The 21,093-nt window shown below is 33.8% G+C and overlaps 3 protein-coding genes across 6 annotated transcripts; 1 reads left to right on the top strand and 2 right to left on the bottom strand.

Moving 5' to 3' along the window:
* Window positions 1-165: 165 nt before the first annotated feature.
* Window positions 166-9,997, bottom strand: MTR4 (RNA helicase, ATP-dependent, SK12/DOB1 protein). Of its 2 annotated transcripts, XM_047322719.2 has the most exons (15): window positions 9,843-9,997; window positions 9,499-9,771; window positions 9,202-9,402; window positions 8,776-8,994; window positions 8,366-8,704; window positions 8,162-8,266; window positions 6,490-6,600; window positions 5,793-6,043; window positions 4,524-4,647; window positions 3,953-4,235; window positions 3,702-3,856; window positions 3,019-3,168; window positions 2,697-2,929; window positions 1,797-2,061; window positions 166-846 (listed from the first exon to the last, which is right to left on the bottom strand). In XM_047322719.2, the coding sequence occupies exons 2-15, from the start codon at window positions 9,751-9,753 to the stop codon at window positions 568-570; spliced, it is 2,970 nt and encodes a 989-aa protein (XP_047178675.2). In that variant the 5' UTR covers window positions 9,754-9,771; window positions 9,843-9,997; the 3' UTR covers window positions 166-567. The 2 variants fall into 2 exon arrangements, with proteins under 2 accessions (XP_047178675.2, XP_087969530.1); XM_088113404.1 differs by lacking the exons at window positions 9,499-9,771; window positions 9,843-9,997 and having other exon boundaries at window positions 9,198-9,323.
* Window positions 9,998-12,312: 2,315 nt separating this feature from the next.
* LOC124845605 (S-adenosyl-L-methionine-dependent methyltransferases superfamily protein) lies at window positions 12,313-15,209 on the top strand. 3 transcript variants are annotated; one of them, XM_088112395.1, is made up of 7 exons: window positions 12,313-12,687; window positions 13,218-13,369; window positions 13,500-13,620; window positions 14,077-14,207; window positions 14,321-14,449; window positions 14,544-14,708; window positions 14,790-15,209. In XM_088112395.1, the coding sequence occupies exons 1-7, from the start codon at window positions 12,513-12,515 to the stop codon at window positions 14,859-14,861; spliced, it is 945 nt and encodes a 314-aa protein (XP_087968521.1). In that variant the 5' UTR covers window positions 12,313-12,512; the 3' UTR covers window positions 14,862-15,209. The 3 variants fall into 3 exon arrangements, with proteins under 3 accessions (XP_087968521.1, XP_047178679.2, XP_087968522.1); XM_047322723.2 differs by having other exon boundaries at window positions 12,320-12,687; window positions 14,083-14,207; XM_088112396.1 differs by having other exon boundaries at window positions 12,482-12,687; window positions 13,196-13,369.
* Window positions 15,210-17,452: 2,243 nt separating this feature from the next.
* On the bottom strand, window positions 17,453-21,093 carry LOC124845604 (putative methyltransferase PMT19). Its single transcript, XM_047322721.2, has 6 exons — window positions 20,400-21,093; window positions 19,488-19,698; window positions 18,856-19,159; window positions 18,119-18,508; window positions 17,875-17,952; window positions 17,453-17,783 (listed from the first exon to the last, which is right to left on the bottom strand). The coding sequence occupies exons 1-6, from the start codon at window positions 20,943-20,945 to the stop codon at window positions 17,576-17,578; spliced, it is 1,737 nt and encodes a 578-aa protein (XP_047178677.1). The 5' UTR covers window positions 20,946-21,093; the 3' UTR covers window positions 17,453-17,575.

The following is a 21,093-nucleotide window of genomic DNA, read 5'->3' as shown; positions in this document are numbered from 1 at the left end:
TACTTTACCTATTAACTATTTTTACTTTATGTTCTTTAACTGACTGTCTTAATTTTGGAGGTATTGCCTCCTCTTTGATAGATTTCATGACTTTTTTTTTATCTGCAGATACATGTTTAAATATTTTAAAATGAATTTGGAAAATAAAATAACCCAACAAAGAAATTTCACCAAACTTATCTTATGGTAGTGCACATTATCAATCTATAATTTTTCATATCAATGTACTCAATGTATCATCTAAAATGATTTCCCACTTTACATGAACTTTCCGTGTGGATCTACATCGGACAAGCGAGTTCAAACAATCTGTAATCTAAAGGTTGATTTCTTGCTCAACTTTACTCATCTAAACTCACATCTAACTTAATAAAACACTTCAGACTATTCCCTTCTATTTTCACAGAAGAGGAGCAAATATCCAGCATTTACTTGTCGTTGAAGTTTATCTAATACAAATTTTTCCAGGTGTTAGTGGAGATTAAAACCAAGCAGGGTGATTTCATGTAGTTGGTGTCCTTCCACATCATTCTCTGCATTTGTGTAATAAATTATTTCTAGAAGGAACTACAAATACAGGGATGCTGCAAAGACGATGTCCCTCTTTATCATGGACACAGCTTCTTCAAACTTTGCCTCAAGTTGAGTTTCCCCAATTGACTTAGCTGCTGCTATTAATTGCTGAAGAACTTCCTCAAGTCGTCTAATCGCTCTAATCAAGCTACCTTCAAAGACTTGTGTGATTTCCATGATCTCATAGAACTTTGAACCTTTCGCCCAAGCATACACAGCCTCCATAATGTCAGGCCTAAATGACTTCACAAAGCTCTCGACGTCAATTTCCACCTAATTATTTTCAAAAAAAGTCAAAGGAAAAAGAACTTGTTAATGCATTTTACAACTGAAAATAAATGGATACACTTTAGAAAGCCTACAAGATAGTGAACAGACACACTGAGACGCTTTCAAAGTTGAGCTAAATCAAAAGTGTTCAAGGAATGTGTATTGGACCTTAACAAGGGACAAAAGGATATACCCCAATTCCTTTTCACAAGTCACTATATAAAAGTATTTAAACATTAAATATCATTTTCCAATTCTACCCTTAATCACTAACTAATATTGAAAAGAAATTAATAAAATTTATAGGATTTTCAAATGAAGGTAGTTTTGGAGTATGGGTTTTTCTTTTTAATTCAAAACCTTTTAACAAATTTAAACAAACTTCATCTATATGAATTAATTAAAGATGATTTACAATAAGGAATGGAGGGGGAAAACAGAATGACTAAGACAGGACGGAAAACTAAAGGACCTAACTCAGAATTAGGAGTATCAAAGATGAAAATCAACGGTTTCTTAGTTGAAGATGTTAGTAGGAGTAATTTGTTAAAAAATTAAATGAAAAATTCGATCCTGTACCAGGTTAGGAAAGATACACTCCTAAAGGAATGCGAGAATGGGACAGAGGATGTCACCAAAGAAGGACGAAAGAGCACAGTTGACCAAAAGGAATCCCATTACAAAAGCATGGACAAGTAGTAGACAAGTCCACCATTTTGTCAAATCAAGTGGAACCATAACTGAATATCAATTTGCATTGGAAAAATAAAATGAAGTGATCAAAATGTCTAAGGTTTTCCCAGTCATCCATCCTCAAATGGAAGTAACTTGTATAAAACTTTTCAAATTTTCAGTTGAAACAATAATTGACCTAGATTTTCCAAAATAAAACCTGAAAAAGAAAATGTGCATTTAGACACCAGATATGCAATGCATTATTATTCTGTCATTACCTTGCACTCGAGCTGAAGTTGGGCAACTCTCCGAGCCGTGTCTTGTAATTGCATAAAAAGCAGATCAAGTTCTTCCCGAGGTTTGGCACCATCATGAATTTTTTCCTGCCAGACAAAACAAGAGAGGAGAGAAACCATCTCTTCCACCTTGATGTCCTTCAATACACCATTGAACATTAGTTCTGTTAGGGTCAATTCATCTGCGCTACTAATTTCACAAGCAACCTTCCCTTTTAACTCGACCACATTGTCACTTGTAGCATATCTGCAAGGATGATCTCACGTGAATATGATTTTCATCAACAAAAGTTAATCAAATGGAGGGGGGCTGAAATGATCCAATAGAGAGAAACAGACAAAAATAAGAACATACAAAATTTGCCAAGTTCACAAATTGGACTTTAAAAGTTGGATGTAAGTGATTAAGATCTATATGAAAGTTCTAAGTATTCGCCTAATACATATGGGACTGTTGATGTAAAGATGGTTTGGTGCCTTTGACTTAACGAGATTAAAGCAAATAAAAGTGATTACAGGCACACAAAAAAAACAAATCAGAAAAAATGACTAATCCATGTGGTAGCTTTAGGGGAGGGGAATAAGAAACACTACAAGAAGAAAGTAGAAAAGATTAGAGGATGGCTAATCCAACTTATCAGGGGATAGAAGCCTTCAAATGACAGAATGGAAAGAAAACAAACAGTTTTTTGTTGCATTTGTGCACAAGAACTGTGATTTTATTCCAAGGGAACAATTAATTCTTTTCAAGACTATTAGGAAAAAACTTTTGATACAAAGAGCTCAGAGCAAAACATGAGTCAAAGATTCAAGGTCTTGCAGCATAACAATAAAAAGAGGAAGGATGGGGGAAAGAATGAAGCACTAAACAAGTTTCTTTACCCGAGCCTCCGAAGAACTCTCTTTCTTGCTTTAAGTTCATCCTTGAAAGCTAAAGTAGTAGAAGATCTTAATGTTTTCTTAATGGACTTTATCTTTGCAGTAAGTTCTTGCTTCCTCTGTAAAACTTTCAATTTCTGTTTTATAAGTGGTGATTTCGCAATTTCATGTTTTTCAAATAGGCTCTCCAAAGCTTCTATCCTACGAGATGCTTTTTTATATGAGCTGCTTTGAATCTGATAAAAAAAATTAAAATGATGATTGTGTTATCAAGAAAGATTCAAAAGGAAAAATAAACTAATGAATGAATAAATGATCACAATACCTTCATGTCTTCTTCAGGATCTAGAAGGGGCAGTCCTTTCTCACCAAATCTAGAAAGAGTTTCCAACACTTTCTTCAGTGTATTTTCTCGTGCTTCCAATGGCAAAAGATCCTTCGGTATAAATAAACGCAGACTACTTATTGTATTGACCTGTTAACAGTAAAACATCAATAATGTATTAATCATAATTAAAAATAACGCATATACAATTCCATTAAAATCAAGCATTTTAACAATGGATTGGCCTGTATGAGATTACAAATACTGAATTTAAATCCCATGTAAGCTTCATAGGAGCAACACTAAAAAGTAAAAATTAAGAATCTAGTGTCAAAAGTGTACAAATGCAACTACATACTACAAATATAATGAGAGCAATTTTCTGGTTTTTCTATTCCTTCATTCATTATACCGTTTTTCAAGTGAAAGACGTGTTACTTTGGGCTTTGCTATTCCGTTCTCCATGGAGATTCCATGTCATATATGAAATACTATAATCTCTCCATCTCATGTTTCTTCCATTTCCCACTTGTTCACAATATTACTGTTTTTCAACCATAACTAAACCTTCGGATATATTTGGAAATACTTTGTTGAAGTGCAATTTCATTAAAAAAAATAAAAATTTTGAAGTCCCAACCTTGCAGATATATTACTTCTGTTAACGGTTTAAAAATACGTACCTGAGAGATAGGAACTGAAACCACAAGAGGTTCTCCAGCTTCTTTAAGAGGAACAATCTTAATAGATTTTTTTCCAATTTTATCTTTCTTTACAACACATCTTGTAAGAACATCAACATTGTAAGATGCGTCCTCAGGTTTCACACTTGCATCATCTGAAATTTTTATTATTACTTTTATGATATAAACAGACTAAAATTTCAACATACAAAGGTGTATACAAATCACTAGAAATCATTAAGAATTCTTACCATCAGAAACACTCTTAACCCTTTCAAAATTAATGACCAACCCCCAAGTCAACTGGTCCTCAATAAAAACGGGGGTTAGATCTTCATCACTTGAAGTGCAATCAAGAGAAACAAGCCTCCCAGGCTGTAGAAAAGGTAAACAGTGCCTTGGAGATAGCACAATGTCACGGACCTCCTTATTTAAACTTCTATGCTGCTCCAGTAGATTGAAATAATCCTTTAGACTGTTTTCTTCTTCAATAACAATTGATTCCCTCTCTTTTTCAAGCAACTTTATTTGTTTCTGTATAGACAAAAAACAGTACGAAAAGTGAAATATTCCCTTTTTAACTCAGATAAAAATGGAACCATATGGGAAGGAAATTTCCAGCTGAATCAAATTAGCCAACTGAGTTTGACAGTAACATGAAATATTTTAAACCCACAATCATAAAGAATATCGTATTCATCAGAGGTAACCCTAAACTTTATAGAGATAGCAAATGATTTGCATAACCTCATCACACTACAGAACACCCAACCCCGCAAAAATAACAACACATATTTCTAGCCTTCATAAATTTAAACAAACCTCAAGATCAGGAATGGCACGATCAGCTTGGAACTGAAAAAAGGAATTACGAATCAATTTTTCAGGATCACCATCTTCACACCGCATTTGATTTAAAATCGTGTTGTAGCTTAAATGAAAGGCACTGAAACGCAAGTGAAGGCCAATGTGAATGTCAGAATAAAGATAATTTATGTATGCAAGCTATAATATGAAAAATAGAAAACATGCTTTAGGTATTAAACAGTCTTCATTATGGCATTATCTTTTATGCCAAGTTACATCATCCTAACATTCAGATACAATGCATGATTTTCCAATTACCAATAAAACCTATATTGCATTTGGTTTGAGTTACGAATCATCAAGGTCACTCACAATAAGCTGTCAGAAAAATAGGGAGGGTAAGATATGTAAGTATATTTCCATTATTATATGATTTTTCATCTGTAACATGAAGTGATAATATTTTAATTATTGTGTATTTCAATAAAAGCTTGTACAACAATCGCTTTTGCTATAACTCAAGGCAATATTCCGAACAAGATGCTAACTCCATTCTTCACCTTTTGGTTTATCTTTCTCTCCAGAGAATTACCAAGCTGGAGAATTAGCAGGATTTTTAAATGAGTAGGAAAACTAATGACTGACGAAATATAAGGCATCAGCACGGTCAATAAGTAAAGAGCTTTAGAATTTCCGTTCATTAATTTAAAAATGCATAAAGCATGCTTTATTTATTTTACAAAAGAAGAAGAAAATCATTAAGACTGAGAAGATGATTACAAAAAATTAAGAGGATATGATACCCTCCTTAAAAAAGAAATAATGTAACAAACAATTAGAACAAAGCAAACCTTAAAGACAAACTCTCTCTCTCACACACACACACCACGAGCTTACATTAAGTGGAAGCCAAATGCCTAATCTATCCCAAAGATGCTACCCATCAAAGGAAATCTCAAGATGCAGGAATTGTCAAAAACACAGCACACTTTCATCACCTTAAGATTTAAATTTAAATATCTTGTTATAAACTGTCCCTTTAAACCATGTGCCATAAGATAAAAGACCTCCGACTCTGCCCTAACCCAGCATTCACCAGAAACACTGAAAAGTTTATGCCACTAATAAGTACTGGATAGTGAAGTGCACCAACAAGAAATCCATTTTGCAAAGTTTCACTATCATTGAGACCATATCCCTAACAAAATGGATGAGTAAACCCTTATCTTGCAGAACCTTGAAAGATATGAAACTCTTTAAAATTAAATTAAACCAACAATTTACCTATTTAAACTATCAGCTGCCCCTTTAACCATGTTTTTAGCAGTAGAAGGCTCCATCTTTTCATCAACCATGAGGATACATATCCCACGTTCATCAATGCCTCTTCGACCTGCACGACCACTCATTTGAATATATTCTCCACTGGATATCCATCTAAACTTGTCCCCATCAAATTTCCGGACATTTGTGAAAACAACAGTTTTTGCAGGCATGTTCAAACCAATGCTGAATGTCTCCGTGGCAAACAAACACTAAAGAAAAATATTTCTAGTTAGAGTTGCAAGAATCCATAGTTTGAATCAAACAAGGATTGTTAACTGTATCAATAATATTATGAACAAAAGATGAAAAGAAAAAAAGAGGTCAGGGAACCCCCAACGAGTATGAGATTTAACCTAAACTCATGTGCCTTACAACAAAAAAGAAACATTTTATTAAAATACCAACATTTAGATTTATATAATTAAATAATATAGGGGTGGATACGATATGATGGCTGCAAACAAATTGCCATAATTGCTTCTGACTAATCAACCATTACCCCTAATAAAATTGTCTACCAGCATGTAGTTACGTTTTTAGCATAGGTATGTAATTTTATGCCTTTAACTAAGGTGTGAGCACACAGTTATATCACAGGTTCATGGCTTATACAGATGAAAAAACGTATCGTATCCTATCATTTCTTTCCACAAACCTTGATTAGCCCTTCTTGAAATAAGATCTCAATCACTTCCTTTAGAATTGGGAGTAAACCAGAGTGATGTACTCCTATTCCACGTTTCAACAAAGGCAGCATGTTCGAAACCTGAAAATAAATATATAGAAAACATAAACAAAGAATAAGGATACCTTATAAGTGACACAACATGCAACGACATTGATATTATTGTATTTCTAGACAGTTAGTTAGAAGGCAACGGTGCTCAGAAAGGACAAGCTTAAACATCAAACAAGTTCTGAGAGGATTCACCAGCAGGTAATGACTCCTGCTGGAGGTTTTCCTCAACCATACAATCTATAGTTCCCCATAAACAATTTCCAATATCCTCATTAAAAGTGGAATTTACACTTCAGTAACAACAGGTGAATATGGTCCCTTTACTCAGGTCAGACAGATAACTATGGTTGTCCTGAAAAAAATTCTGCTCATGGACTCCACTGAATTTCTTCTTAAACACTTCCCCAGAGCCCACTCCCCTAACCAGAAAAAATTCCTTGAAAAAATTATCTATAGACAAAATTATCTATGTAGAAGGTTTGGAAACAAATGTGGAAACCAGTTACAAAGTTGTTAATGCAGGTATGTGTATGTGTATAGATATACATCAGATGATTTTAATCTACAATTTGACCACAATATGATCTGTGCACAAACTGAATATATGATCTTAAATTTTGGAAGATCATGGTTGAATATATTATTTTGATAGACTAACATTTCTTTTAATTATATTCAACAGGATAAAGCACAACTAGAACTGTTTCTACGGAGAGAAATTATTATACTGATAAACTTGCTGACATCGATTTCCACGGTTTCTCTTGGTGGGATGATGTGCCTAATTTCTTAAATCCTGCATTCTTTAGGGATAGATTCTCTGCCACATAGGTTTTCTTAGAAGGCTTTAGCCTAGTCCCCCCACATGCCTGTTTGGCTCCTTTAGTTGTTTCTGATGGTGTTTACAGTCCCAACATAGTTGAGATGCCAAATAACATGGTGACGTTTTAGCACTTCCATCTTTTGACAAAAAAAAAACAAAAATAAAAAACTAGAACTACCAGAAGAAAAGTCTTATTTCACTAGGATAAGTCATTATATGGGTCACATGACACCATTGAGCTCGTCTGAACACCAAATTCCGAGGGAGGAAAGGAAAGCACGATTACAAAGTGATAACATATAGTCCACAACAGCAAAAAAAAAAATCAGAATAATAAGGCTGCTGAATCTCTTGTACATGCGAAACGTAAGATGAAAACTTCCTTGAAACAACCATATCAAAATTAAAATGCTTGAATGTAAAATATAATCAAATATCGTCAGTGAGAAATAAAATGTTGAGTCTTGAACCACAACTATATCAAAGCTTGTCCAACAGGGATATTGTTAAGTTCCCTAATAGTCCCTAAATGTCCAGGCCTAATAAATCCTAAGCCCACTACTCCCGCGATATTCTTGCTTTCTTAGGGTGTAATAGAACAGATAAACGTAAAAAGAGTTAGAGTCAATAAGAACCTCTACTTAATTTTATTTTATTTTTTAATAATTCAAGAAATGAGAAGTGCTAAAACTCAGCAATATGTATATGCAGTAGTCATGTGCCCCTGGCAAGTGGGGAGAACACCGAGTTAAGGAAGTATCTTGCCTGGGGTAGTTTCTTATCATCGTCTGAAAGCATGTCCATAGCACTATTAAATATTTGTTCTATGTTGTCCTTTTCATGATCCCCATTAAGATCCATTTTTGCCATCTACAGACACAGAGCACATTAGAGATAAGGTGTTACATAAGAGAGAATGAAAAGAAAATAAACAGTTTTTTTTACGATGAACAGCAAGTTGAACTTTACCTGCATTGCAAGAAGCTCACACTCCCTTTTGCTAAAGCTGAACAGTATAACAGGATCATATTGACGCTGAATGATCATTTTCACCATCTTGAATATGTCACTTTCTTCACCAACTCTACCCAGGACCAAACCCTTTTGCCGCTTGCCGTTCTCTTTTCTCTTATCACCCTCAGTGGTGGGAACAAGAGCATTCAAAGATTTCTGAAAGCTGTCTTCGCGAAACTTTCCCTTATCATCCACAACCAGATATAGACCATCACCCCCAGAAGGAAAAATGTAATGTTGAAGGGGTGTTGGGCGGTAATCAGTATAGACAACATGACAAGGTTGTTTATGCACCTGTATGTAAGCTAAAAACATCAGAGAAACAGCAGAGAATTAATGTAATAGAAAGCAAATCAATCAACGACCTTTGCCACCCAATCAGCAAATTCCTTGGCGTTGGGGACAGTGGCAGACAAGAACACAAAACGCGAATTCTTTGGCGACAAAACAATACTTTCTTCCCAAACCACGCCTCTCTCACGATCACGCATGTAATGCACCTCATCAAAAACAATCCAAGCCACCTCCCTTGTGATCTCAGACCCTTTGTACTGCATGCTACGCCAGATTTCCGTAGTCATTACCTGAATCAATTAAATTCCAAATTAGAGACAACATAGTGTTCCCTGTTAAGGAAAAGTAAAAGCGGAAGAGCGGCGTAAGGTTGTAAAAACCGTCTGTCACCACAACACAAGGTTTGCCGGGTGTACATGACCACAGCATTTTGTCCACAACACGTGACAAAACAGCGACGGCAACCGCAATTTAAAACCTTGGAGCAGCGTACCTACCAAACAAGAAGCATTGGGATCAATGGTGACGTCTCCGGTCATCAAGCCAACGTCAGAAAATTCTTCCTTGAATTCTCTGTACTTCTGGTTGCTGAGAGCCTTGATAGGGGAAGTGTAGATGACACGCTGCCCATCTCGGAGGGACATAGCAATAGCATACGAAGCCACCACGGTTTTTCCAGCAGACGTATGTGCAGACACCTAAGTTAAGTTACACAAACAGCTCCAACAAGTGAGAAAATCAATAATCAAAAAATCAAAACGGAAAAGAAAACAGAATTTCGTTTGAATAGTGACCATGACGGACTCGCCGTTTTCAAGGCAAGTGATGGCTTGGGACTGAAAGGGATCGAGAGTGAACGGGAACTTCTTGGCGGGTTCTGCGTGTGTTTGAGTGGGCGGAGAAGAAGGATGGGTGTAATCGGGTGGATACGAAACGTGGTGCACACAATCATGCAGTGGCAGCGAAGATGAAGTTGAAGGTTCTTCCGGCGACTTTCTCTTCAGTGACCCCATCGTTGGTTGCTGAGTTACAATGCCTTCAATCTGCATCTGCTTCAGCTTCTGCCTCTGAACAAGTACAGAAGAATAAGGAAGTAGAAAGCATGAACCCTAAACCTAACACAGAGAAATTTCAATACCTGAAGGCGACACGAGAACGGAGGGAGAGAGAATGCTACGCGCCGCCACACAACACAGCTTCGATGCCTTCTAATGGGCGGCGAAAGACGGGGACAGTGTTTACGTAAAAGGGGCTCCAATTGGTTTGTCAAATAAATATAACACCGCGCCCTAAACCTTAATGATGTTTTGCATGTTCAAATGGGGAAACTTTATTCTCTTTTATAATCTCACGCATTATATTTAAAATAAATAAGTTTTAAAACAATTTTACTTTTTTTATTAAAATATATTATCTTTATTTTATATTTATCTTTTATCTTTAATTATTTTATATTTATATTTTATTTGAATTTTATGTTTAATTTATATTTTTTTATTATAAATGTTTGTATATTTAATAAAAATAAATTAATTTCATATATAATTTCTACTATATTCAAGATTACGAATCAATTAAGATTATTTTAAATGAGTAGAATAGATAATTAAAGCATTACTAAAATTATAGATTATTAACAAATTTAATCATTAAAACTACATTAATCCGTCAAATTCACCATGTACCTGCAAATTTATAATTATCTTTTAAATGGTAATTCATTGCAATGAAACATTATCTAATGTATTTTTTTAAAAATTTGAATCCATATTATATGATGTGAGAGATTTTGACTAACAAGCTTGGAGAAACAAGATAATATCCTTAAATTTTATAAGTATATCATATTACTATTTAAATTCTTATATTTTAAACATTATCATAATAAAATTGATGAAAAACAATAAAATTCAGTATCAAATGTATTATAATATAACATTATTATAATGTGAAAGAGATACAAGTTGAAATAAAAAGAAAAACTTGAAAAAACGTGTGATAATAATTTTGAAAAAGGAGAGTTTTTTATTTATTTATTAAAAACACTAAACAAAAGAAAGAAGAATGAAAGGAGCAAGAAAAATGGGTTCATCTAGCCTATTTAAGAACAATTAATCATGGCAAAAAGTTTTTCGAAAATACTTTTAGAGGCAAAATTTGAAAAAGAAACAGTTTTATAAGTTAAAATTAAGGTATACAGAAAAAGAGAAAGATACAAACTTCAATGATTTATATAAGATGATTTTTACAAAATAATTTAAATATAAATTAATTTTAATTTTTCAAATAAACCATTACATTATCCTATAAAAATACTTCCAATAAATAAAAGAATCTTCTTTTATGTTTCTAAAAGATAAATTTTATTAAACAGGTATTGGTTATATTTTTTTATCATTTTAAAACTATTTTTAACCAAAAAAACCTTTCACCTCTATTGATATCAATTATTTTATTCTAACAAATATTTTTATTCAAATATTTAGCCAACTATATTACAAATTACCATGATTACATTTTTTTAGACAAAAAGTTAAATACATAGAAAAATAATTATGATTATTAAATATTGCTTATCTATATATGTGTAGCACGTCATAGTCATTTACATTGTATTCGTTTCTGGTTGATTTATTGTTTACGTAGATAGATTCTTGGTTTAAATTAGATTTGTTTTGAGATATTTTGAAGGGATATATTGCAATTTGACGGTATTTTGTGTGAAAATCTATTTTTGCCTTAAATATTTTTTTACTTGCATCCCCATCGGAGAATCTCAAAGAGAAGAAACTCATTCAATGTCGGTGCAACCGATTCCATTTGTAAAGGAAAACAAAAAATTTACTCTCGAATCGATTCCAGGGAAAAAGACGTTTTAGTTTTTATTATTAATAATAACAGTAATATTAAAAAAAAGTTTTAATAATATTATATAATAATAATAATAATATTAATTTTATGGGACATTATTTTCCTTTACGAATGCATTTTAATGCTGTTGTAACCGATTTCATACCATTATAATTGATTCCGTTTGCAAGAAAAATAGGGAAAATTGATTTCCAATCATCTTGGAATTGATTCTACTAAGAGAAACACGTGTTTTTCTTTTAAATTTTTGTAATAATAACAATAAATAATAATAAAAAGAATAATAATAATAATAATAATAATAATAAATAATTCAAATATATTAGATTAATTATTTATTAATATTTTATTTTACTATATCAAATAATTTCTACCAAAATATGTATCATTTTATATTTACCACTATCATTAAAAACAATCTAATAATCTTATCTATTTCTTTTTAATTTATCATATCAATTAAATATTTCATAATCTTTTACAAATTTTATTTTCAAATTTTATTTTTATTATCTCTAATTCCATAAAAACAACAACACAAAAGGACACTTTTCATACGTGATAACAAAACGCATGATGATAGTTAGTTACTAACGTCAAATAAAAGAATTTATGGAAAAAAAATTCTTAAAATTAGTTGGAATCACTTAATGAATTCAGATAATATAACTTTTCTCATTTGAAGAGTTTAAGCAGCTTCTTCTTTGTCTCCTACGGCCACCCGCACCTCCTCCAAACGCCTCCACAATCGGATCTGAACCACCAGAATCGATTTTCATGGAGGAGAATCGGTTCTCACCTCCCATTCTCGCACAGGCACACTGTAGCACTTGTCTATTCCCACGCATGGAACAAAAAAGAGCAAGGGGGATTTTGTAATTTCACCTTCATTCCCTCAAATCAGACTCTCAAATCACTTATCCTTTTGAAATGCTTGATGGGTTTTGCACAAGCTTTCCCTGTAACCTCTATTAATAACCTTCCCTCACTCGTTTGCACCTTTAAGAGGAAACTTTGTGTTTCTACTGCAAAACTCAGCCGAGACAATGACCCATTACTTCTTTCTGCCACTGCTTTTGCTTCTCTTCGCTACCGTGAATCTCTTCGACCAGGCAAATCAACCCATCTCTGCCTTTCATTCCACTGTACTCTCTATAGGAAATTCTATCTCATTTAGACATTTCATCGAGCATTTCGAGGGTTTTGATGAATAATAATAATACATGAGTATGGTTGAGTTTTGTTGCTTCAAAGTACAAAAGCCTTTATCTTTATATAGAATGGTCCAACAAATGGTAGCGGTAGGTTCGTAGTGCTAAACTAGCATTTTATTGCCTCCATTCAAAGTAGGTTGTTTGAGTTCACAGCTGGGAAAATATTGGTGGACACCAAATGCTTTTTAACATCGTGAGAGGAAAAAAAGAAACGAGAAATGTAGTTATGATAGGAGATGATCTGTCTAGAAAATAGAGACAGAAAAATAATAGGCATTGATAGAATGTTTGATTTAGGAAGGTGTGAATGTATCATTACTTTTCTCTCTATATATATATATGTGTGAGTTTGCATATATCACATTTTTTGAAGCAAATAATAAAACAAGATCAACGTGTCTCACAGTATCACTTCTTCGCAAGTGCAGAGCCTCTGTTTCTAGACCCATATGCTGGTTGTTTTGTCCGTGATAATACTCCCGAGGATGTGATTCAGGACTTGCATCCCTATTGTCTTGCAGCCAAGTTCATTGATGATAAGCTGCTTCATACAGTTAGTCTTATTGATGGACTAAAGCAGGTACTTTCTTAGTGTACGTATGCTTCTGGGAATAATCTTGTATCCTCTTAAATTACTATTTTTCACTAAGTACTTCGGTAGTTATGTGGATGATATTGCATAATTTGTCATGATTTTTCCTTAATTGCAGCTAGTTTTTTTTACTGATGGCATGGATACACGCCCATACAGACTTCAGTGGCCCACTTCGACCATAATATTTGACATTTCCCCTGAAATTGTGTTTAAGTTTGCAGCTGAGAAGCTTAAAGGTGATATTTGTTGAACTAGTGGACGATAATCTTTTAAGCATGGTCAAATCTAAATGTCATTGAACAAAGTTTATTATAGGGACAATAGTGAGCCTAAAACCTTGTAAGTACAAATGCAAGCTAGATGGATCATGATTTGGATTCTCTTAGTCAGATAAGTATTTTTAAATGATTACAGCATACGAAGAGAAAGGCAGACACAAAGTAACTCAATATGTGCAATGAAATATTTGTTTATTTCTCTTTCGTTAAGGGAAAAGCTTAGGAAAGAATCCAAATCCAATTGGAAACTGTTCTATATAGACTACGACGTTCTTATTATAAATTCAACAAAATCAGTTCCTTGGTTAGTTGTGCGTCAGAAAAATCCGTAGAAAAGGATGCAAGAGTCGGTCCTTTTATTTTGTATTGTGCGTTCACTGTGATGAAAACATCTAATTGTGTCTTTTATAAAAGTTTCAGATGTTGGGGCTAAGATACCCAAAGGTTGCATATTCTGTCATATTCCACTGGAATCATCTGACCTGGAGCAGGCTATGCAATTTAAAGGCTACAATGGTAATAGACCAAGCATATGGGTCCTGCAGGTAATTAATCCAATCATTTTTCGTAAACTCTCGAAATCAAAAGCAAAGTTGGTGTTGGGGTAAGAGGGAGTCTTTGCTTGAGAGGTTAGTCACGTAGGTTTATTCCTGCTCAGGGATTTCCAATGATGACGCTGGCAAATTTTGAAGAGGTTTTGTCAATGATTAGCAGTTTGGCCATGAAGGGATCCCTTTTTTTAGGAGAGCTTCCTGCCTGCTTAACTGAGACAGACCCAGAAATCAAGGTTAGTGCACAAGTAATTTAATTAATTCATTAGAATAATTTTCTTCACCATGCAAAAGAAAGCAAAAAGAAATCTTGTATTGTCTCTTGCACAGTCCAATATAAGGCAATGGGTGGATAAACTATTCATGAGCAAGGGATTTCGGGTGGAAATGATCAAGTACGAAGGGATTGCCGGGAGTTATGGTAAAGATTTTGCATCAGGGCACAATAATAGTATACTGTTTGTCGCAGAACAGCTGTTACATTCTGATGATCAGGTGAGGCACTTTGTATTCAGATTTACATGGTATATCGCAGTGGTGTGTATAAAGCATAACAAAGCAATGATATTATGGCAGATGGAATCATGGAGACGAGAATTTCAAAGGATAGAGAATGAAGGTGATGAAGATGGTTTTGAAGAGTTATAGATAAGCATATAAGCTTCATCTCACCCTCATTAGCCTCAAAAGGATACTTCTATTGCTACAAGGGTCTTTCGTGGCATTATCCTCTATACAATTGATGGTGTGCTTGTATATCTTTGAAGGAGTGTCTAGTTATGAACTAAAGTGTAATATAGCTTCGCTGAGCTGATATAAATTAGTAATAATAAAACATATTAGCTCGTTGTGTTTGGACATAAGTAAGCTTTGTCATGGATGGAGGATCTCAAAGTATCTCAAAACAAATCTAATTTAAACCACGTTGTTGGAAATTATATGTAGCACTTGTTGCAACTTCTTTTCAGTACTATTGTAAGTGACTCATGTTCAACCTGTTCTTTCCCAGGTACCCCATTCCACCTTTTGATTTCTCTGTTAAAGGACTTTCTTCAATATCAGTGGATGTACATAAATATGGTTTAGCTCCCAAATGAACAAGTATAGTTCTTTTTAGAAACCATGAAATCAGAAAGGTAAGGCAATGATTTACTGAAATTATTTTTAGTCTTTTTAGTTTATATCTGAATTATAAACTGGCTATTCAATATTTTTAATGTTATCTTGTGCAACTTTTTGGAAACATCTCACAGAATATGACATCTCCTAATGTTCGGAAAGAGTACTTTATTTCAAACTCTTGTTTTCTCTTTCCTTGAGTTGGTATCCATCAATACTATGAAAATAGAAATTAGCGTATCATATTTGATTATCGGTGTTTCTACCTCAAACTCAAGTTTTTTTCTAGTGAAAGGGTCATTTTACAGACGATATGTTGCACCATAGAATCTGACTTACATTTCTCTTGGCTTTTGATCGTAGCATGGTGGACATCATAAGCGAAATGTATCTCTTTCTCTTCCTTAGGAAATCATGAAGAGTTGGTAGATGAAACATTTTTGCATTTCTTCTTACCTAAGGATATTGGAGAAAAAAACTTTATTTTTCTGAATACAATTATAGAGACAGGAGTTAGAAGACGAATTGTATAACAGGATAAGCCCTTGGGCTCATGAACATTAAAGCAGTTATCAATTAACTGAAATTCAAGTACATCATTTTTCATATGGATATTCCTTAAAATCACCCCTCTCGAGTCATAGTGCATCTCATGTCCAATTCTTAAAATTTTAATAGAATCAAAACTATTTCAAGTTTACAGCCCTTGTGAACATATGAAATTTCATTTATAGGAAAGCGTATTAACAAAAAGTAATTGCGTTGTTTGTGTGGGACAGTTCTCTGATTTTGTGATGAGAAAACTATTTTAAAAAAGTGTAAACCATCTTATTTTGGCAACGTAAAGCAGCTATTTAACCATGTGAGTTTTGCTCATGGCTGTTTTCGTGGGAGTTTCTATTCTAGTAATTAAAGAGACTATGTGCTAAGGTAAAGCAGCACGTTCTGTAGGTTTTTGTTTTCCCTGTGTTCCTAGTTGTTGTATGGATAACTTCCTCTCCCCTTTATTGTATTTTCCACTTTTCTATCTAATAACATTTCTTTTTCTATTAAAAAAGAAAGTTTCTATAAATATATCCTAATTCTGTTCTATCTGTATTTCTCTTATATCACAGTTTGCTGGCTTCTTCAAACTCTTGTAATGTGTTTGTTTCTGTTTCTATCTATCAAGGTTTATCTATCTAACTATCTGCTATTTATGGTGACAGATGAGAGAAGAAGATTGTCCTGTGTTTATTTGTTTTTGTGTTCTTGCTAGTGTTAGTGTTATAGTGTTAGTGAGTGTTAATGCAGAATCTTAGTCCTAATCAATATTTTAGTGGAGAAAACGGCATGATGCACGCAATGGAAAGCGCTGTGTGATAAAAATAAAAATTGACTAGAAAGGAATCCTTGGATATTATGCCAAAGAAATCCTTTAATTTTTTTATTATTATTCTTATATATACTAATATTTAATATATATATATATATATATATATATATAAGTTGAGAAAACATCCAAGAGAACAATTTAATTTTTAATCCCTAATTATACTATATTTTCAAATTGGACAAAATACATTTTTAAATTTTGTAAAATCCAAAATACATTCTTGTATAATTTATCGTATTCTAATAATAAGGTTTTAGATTACAGTCTAAAATTAGTACAATTTGGTGAAAAGTGCAATTCAAAATTTAGCTTATTCTAATTATAAGTTGAATAACATAGGATGTTGTTTTTAAAACATTTAATATGTAGCAATACTAAACTTAATTTATTATTATAGATTGTTAAATCCAAAAAAGACTTCAATATTATACGATTAAAAAACCTTTCAGAATTATTAGTGTTATTAGTGTTTTACTTTTAAACAGTTGATGAATAGATAACTGAGAGAGGCTGGAAAAAGCTGGAAGAGTTATTAGTGTTTTACTTTTAAACATTTCCATGTTATTTATTTCAGAATTTTATTTGGAAGTTACAAGGATGGATTGTAATAAGTTTTCCTTTATTGACATTTTAATAAATTTAAGTTTACTTATAACTACTCGTGACAAAAAAAAGGTGTTACAAGACGTGCTACAAATCTAAGAATGCATTCACCAAAAGTATGAAATAAAATTTCAAAATACACTGAAAAATAATCTGAAGAAGGTATATTGTGAGAAACTAGTTGATTGTTTGTAAGAAAAGACTTTAAGAACAAAAGAAATCATCTTATGGTGGTAACTAAGAAATCATTTAACAAGATACATATTTAATCGGTATCGTTAAGATCAATAAGCAGAATCATTTCAGAATGAAAAGTTCCATCTTGGTCACAAGCTACTACTGTTCCTTTCCATCTTATTTTATCAGTTATTTCTTTTACTTTAACAATTACATCTCTTTCATCTCTAATGATAACAGCTCCTTTCGGACGAACAATGCGATGCATCTCCAAAACAATATCCCTTATGTCACACCTGCAACATGCCAACACAATTTTTCATATCGTAAACTTATAAATTAACAACTCTTTAGATCACCAAAGAACTTTCTCAGTTGTTTGCTTACTTGTCCATGTACATGCTGAATATACCACTAGCATGTATCAAGTCATATGTTCGTGGGTATGTAGAAAAGGGCTCACACCTGCAAGCAAGACAATGTTTCTCCTTCGTCATTCACACACTTTGATGCAGACAGAGACAAAGGTAAATATGTCCCAAAATAGTACAGTAGCTAAAGGACTCAGGACAATTTGCAAGTAACTTTAGATTGAAGAAAAAAAGGGTTAATGGGGAAGGAATATTCTCACCAATCCATGTAAGTTCCTATAAGTCCTCGTTCATAGATGATGCCAAGATTGCTGCTTTTTGCATCAAAGGGAACAACATTCATAACCCAAATAGGATATTTCACCATTGCAGCTGCAAATCCTCCAAAGCCAGCATTCATATCCATAACATTTCTATATTTACCAGAAGAAATGGATTTTAGCATGACCTCATAATCGGTCACTCTTCTTTTCCATGTTCGATTATCTTTAATATAGGCTTTGAGTGTGAAACCGTCATTGTTTTCACTTCTAACCCTTGGTGGAACAGTTGTCAACCTCATAGGCCATTTCTCATGAACGCCACCAGATACTACGTGGACATCATTCACCTCTGGAAGAGGAAAAATGCATGCAGTCATTTTGGTATACCTGTTGAATGGTTCATAACTATGAAGTATAAATATAATACGACGGAAAACGATGAACAAACCATGAAAGAAACCGATCACAGAAACCATAGCAAAACAGAAAAGTCAAAGTTTTTTATGGATACACGACAGTAGAAAGAAACCTTAGCAAAACACAAACTGCTATGAACAATAATAGTATGACAACAAAAATCATGTCCTACTACGCTTAAAATCCAACTTTTTATAAACAATATTCCCCATGAGATATTTCCTAACAGGGCTAAAAATCATACAAATTATTTTTCTCATTTGTATTGTATATCCTCTCAAGTTACCAACATTGTAAGTTGAAATAAAGAAACTTACCATCCAGCATCAGGGTCAGACTCTGATGAGTTGCAGAACTTGGGGGATCTCGAAGTCTTAAGCTTTTCCATGCAGCTGATGCGATCTATGCGTTTTTGCCAGACAGCAATGTGATCTCTCTCAGCAACTTTTTCCCAACACAGCTGCTTTGCAAGGTCTTCCAAAATGTTTTGCTCCTTTTCTAGCACCTGAGGCTCTGTTTCCCAAGCTTCGTAGTTTACCCTCCAATTTATGGGTGGCCCAGACAGTACCCAAAATCCACCAGGACGCAAAATCCGGTCAATCTCTCTTAGGTATAGTCCATCTTCAACAATTAAAGAAATATCAGAGCAGCATCATAAGTGGAGACCAAGTTTTCTACAATAAATGAGCTGAATTAATCAAGTGCAGCTTCTTATATTAGAGGAATTAATTGTGGCATTAAATGAAGTTGACCTATATATAATATAAATCCCATGTCATGTGAGATTCCATGGTAAATCAATCAATGTAAAGTAAAATGCCCACATCCCAATAAATGGGATAGCCACATAGAAGTTTCCAACACTCAGAATGGAAGAAGGATATTAAAAAAAGATAATGTTTTTGTAATGCATATATTTAATGTCAAATTGAAAACATTAAAGTAATACCATAATCAGTCCATGGGACAAGGCATCTAGAGCAATGAACCATATCAAATGATCTTGAAGGGAATGTTAGCCTGTGAGTGCTTAGTACTCCAAGCATTGCAGGGAGTCCCCTTTCTAGGGCAAACTGTACTTGAGATTGATGCTCATCACTTGGCGCCAGTGACATTGTCAAGATATCATAGTCAGTCAGAGAGGCTCCAAAGCTTGCAACCTGCAATTATGCATATTTGGAACACACATTCAATACTATTGAAGACGAGTAGGAGTTTGATTTTTATATATACATTATCAACATAAAAAACACATACTGTTAATTCATCAGAAAAGAAATCAGTTTTTTTTATTTAAATTAAGTTCTGATAAATAAACCCAAAACGATGAACCAAGCTTCATTAGGCAAGTGAAAATTTTCAGACAGATTTACCTCAAGTTTTTGACTGGTTAGTACAACTAAACAGGTTCAGTATGAAACAAAACAAATCAAAACATGAAAGTACATTCAAATCCTTGTAAAAGTGAAGTTTTAAGAAGACATGGCAACTCAACTACAAAACATAAATAAATCCTATAAGTTATGTTCTTTAACTTGCTTTAGTAAACTTCAGTGCATGAAAAAGTTTGTTACTGGTATACATAAGCTCTCATCAATAATAGCTTACCGAGATAATAAGTACTTAATGAAACTACTTAGTCAAAAAGACATCCTAAAACGTCTATGTTGTCTTCCAAATGAAACTCCTCCCTCGACAAACCGTATTTTCCACTATAGGCCAAACAAGAGAGGACAAAGCAAAATAAAGATAAAGATAAAGATAAGGCAGTGAAGAAGTTTGAAGAAAGATAGTAGAAGAAAAGAAAAAGCACAACACGAGATACAACACATATATATAACTAAGCTATATTTAAGCTCACCCCACATCCAACATCAAGCACTGTTCTGATATCCCCGGATTTCAAAGACACAGGAAGAAGACGGTTTAGAGCATGAACATAAGCATTGACACCTTCGGTAAACGAAGTGCCACCTCCTGGAAACACAAAACGGTCACCTTCCAACCTAACCCAATTCTGCGACTTCTTATACTCCACTAGCTTGGGAAAAGGCACGTTACTGAACCATGCAGTGTCCTTGCTCTTAGGCCAAGGAAACGGGGTTTGGTAGTTCGGTGGGGTTGGAATGAGGCACCTCAACCTTTGAGTTCTCTCAGGGCAGTGACGCTCTTTACGGAACCATTTGGCTTTGGGGAAGTGTCTGGCCCTTATGGGGTCTTGGCATGGACAATGATTGGTGTAGTTACTTTGGCAGAACTCAAAATCTTGTGCTTGCAAATGCAAGTGCTTGTAGAGCTGAGGCGAAGCGAAGAAAGAGGGAGCAACGAGGATGTAGATGAAGAGAGAAGCCAAAAGAAGAATGGTGGACAAGATTTTGAGAAACGGGTTGCTCATCTTTGTCATCATCAACTTCGAGGGTGTGGTGGTTTTCAGTTGCTGCCTTCTTCAAACTCTTGTAATGTGTGTTTCTGTTTCTATCTATCAAAGTCTATCTATCTATCTATCTATCTGCTATTTATGGTTACAGATGAGAGAAGAAGATTATCCTGTGTTT

Source organism: Vigna umbellata, chromosome 4, assembly GCF_029865625.1.
Source record: "Vigna umbellata cultivar VRB3 chromosome 4, Vumbellata_1.0, whole genome shotgun sequence".
Taxonomy (NCBI): domain Eukaryota; kingdom Viridiplantae; phylum Streptophyta; class Magnoliopsida; order Fabales; family Fabaceae; genus Vigna; species Vigna umbellata.
Note: the sequence above shows the minus strand (reverse complement) of the source record. Positions and strands in the feature narration are given on the sequence as shown.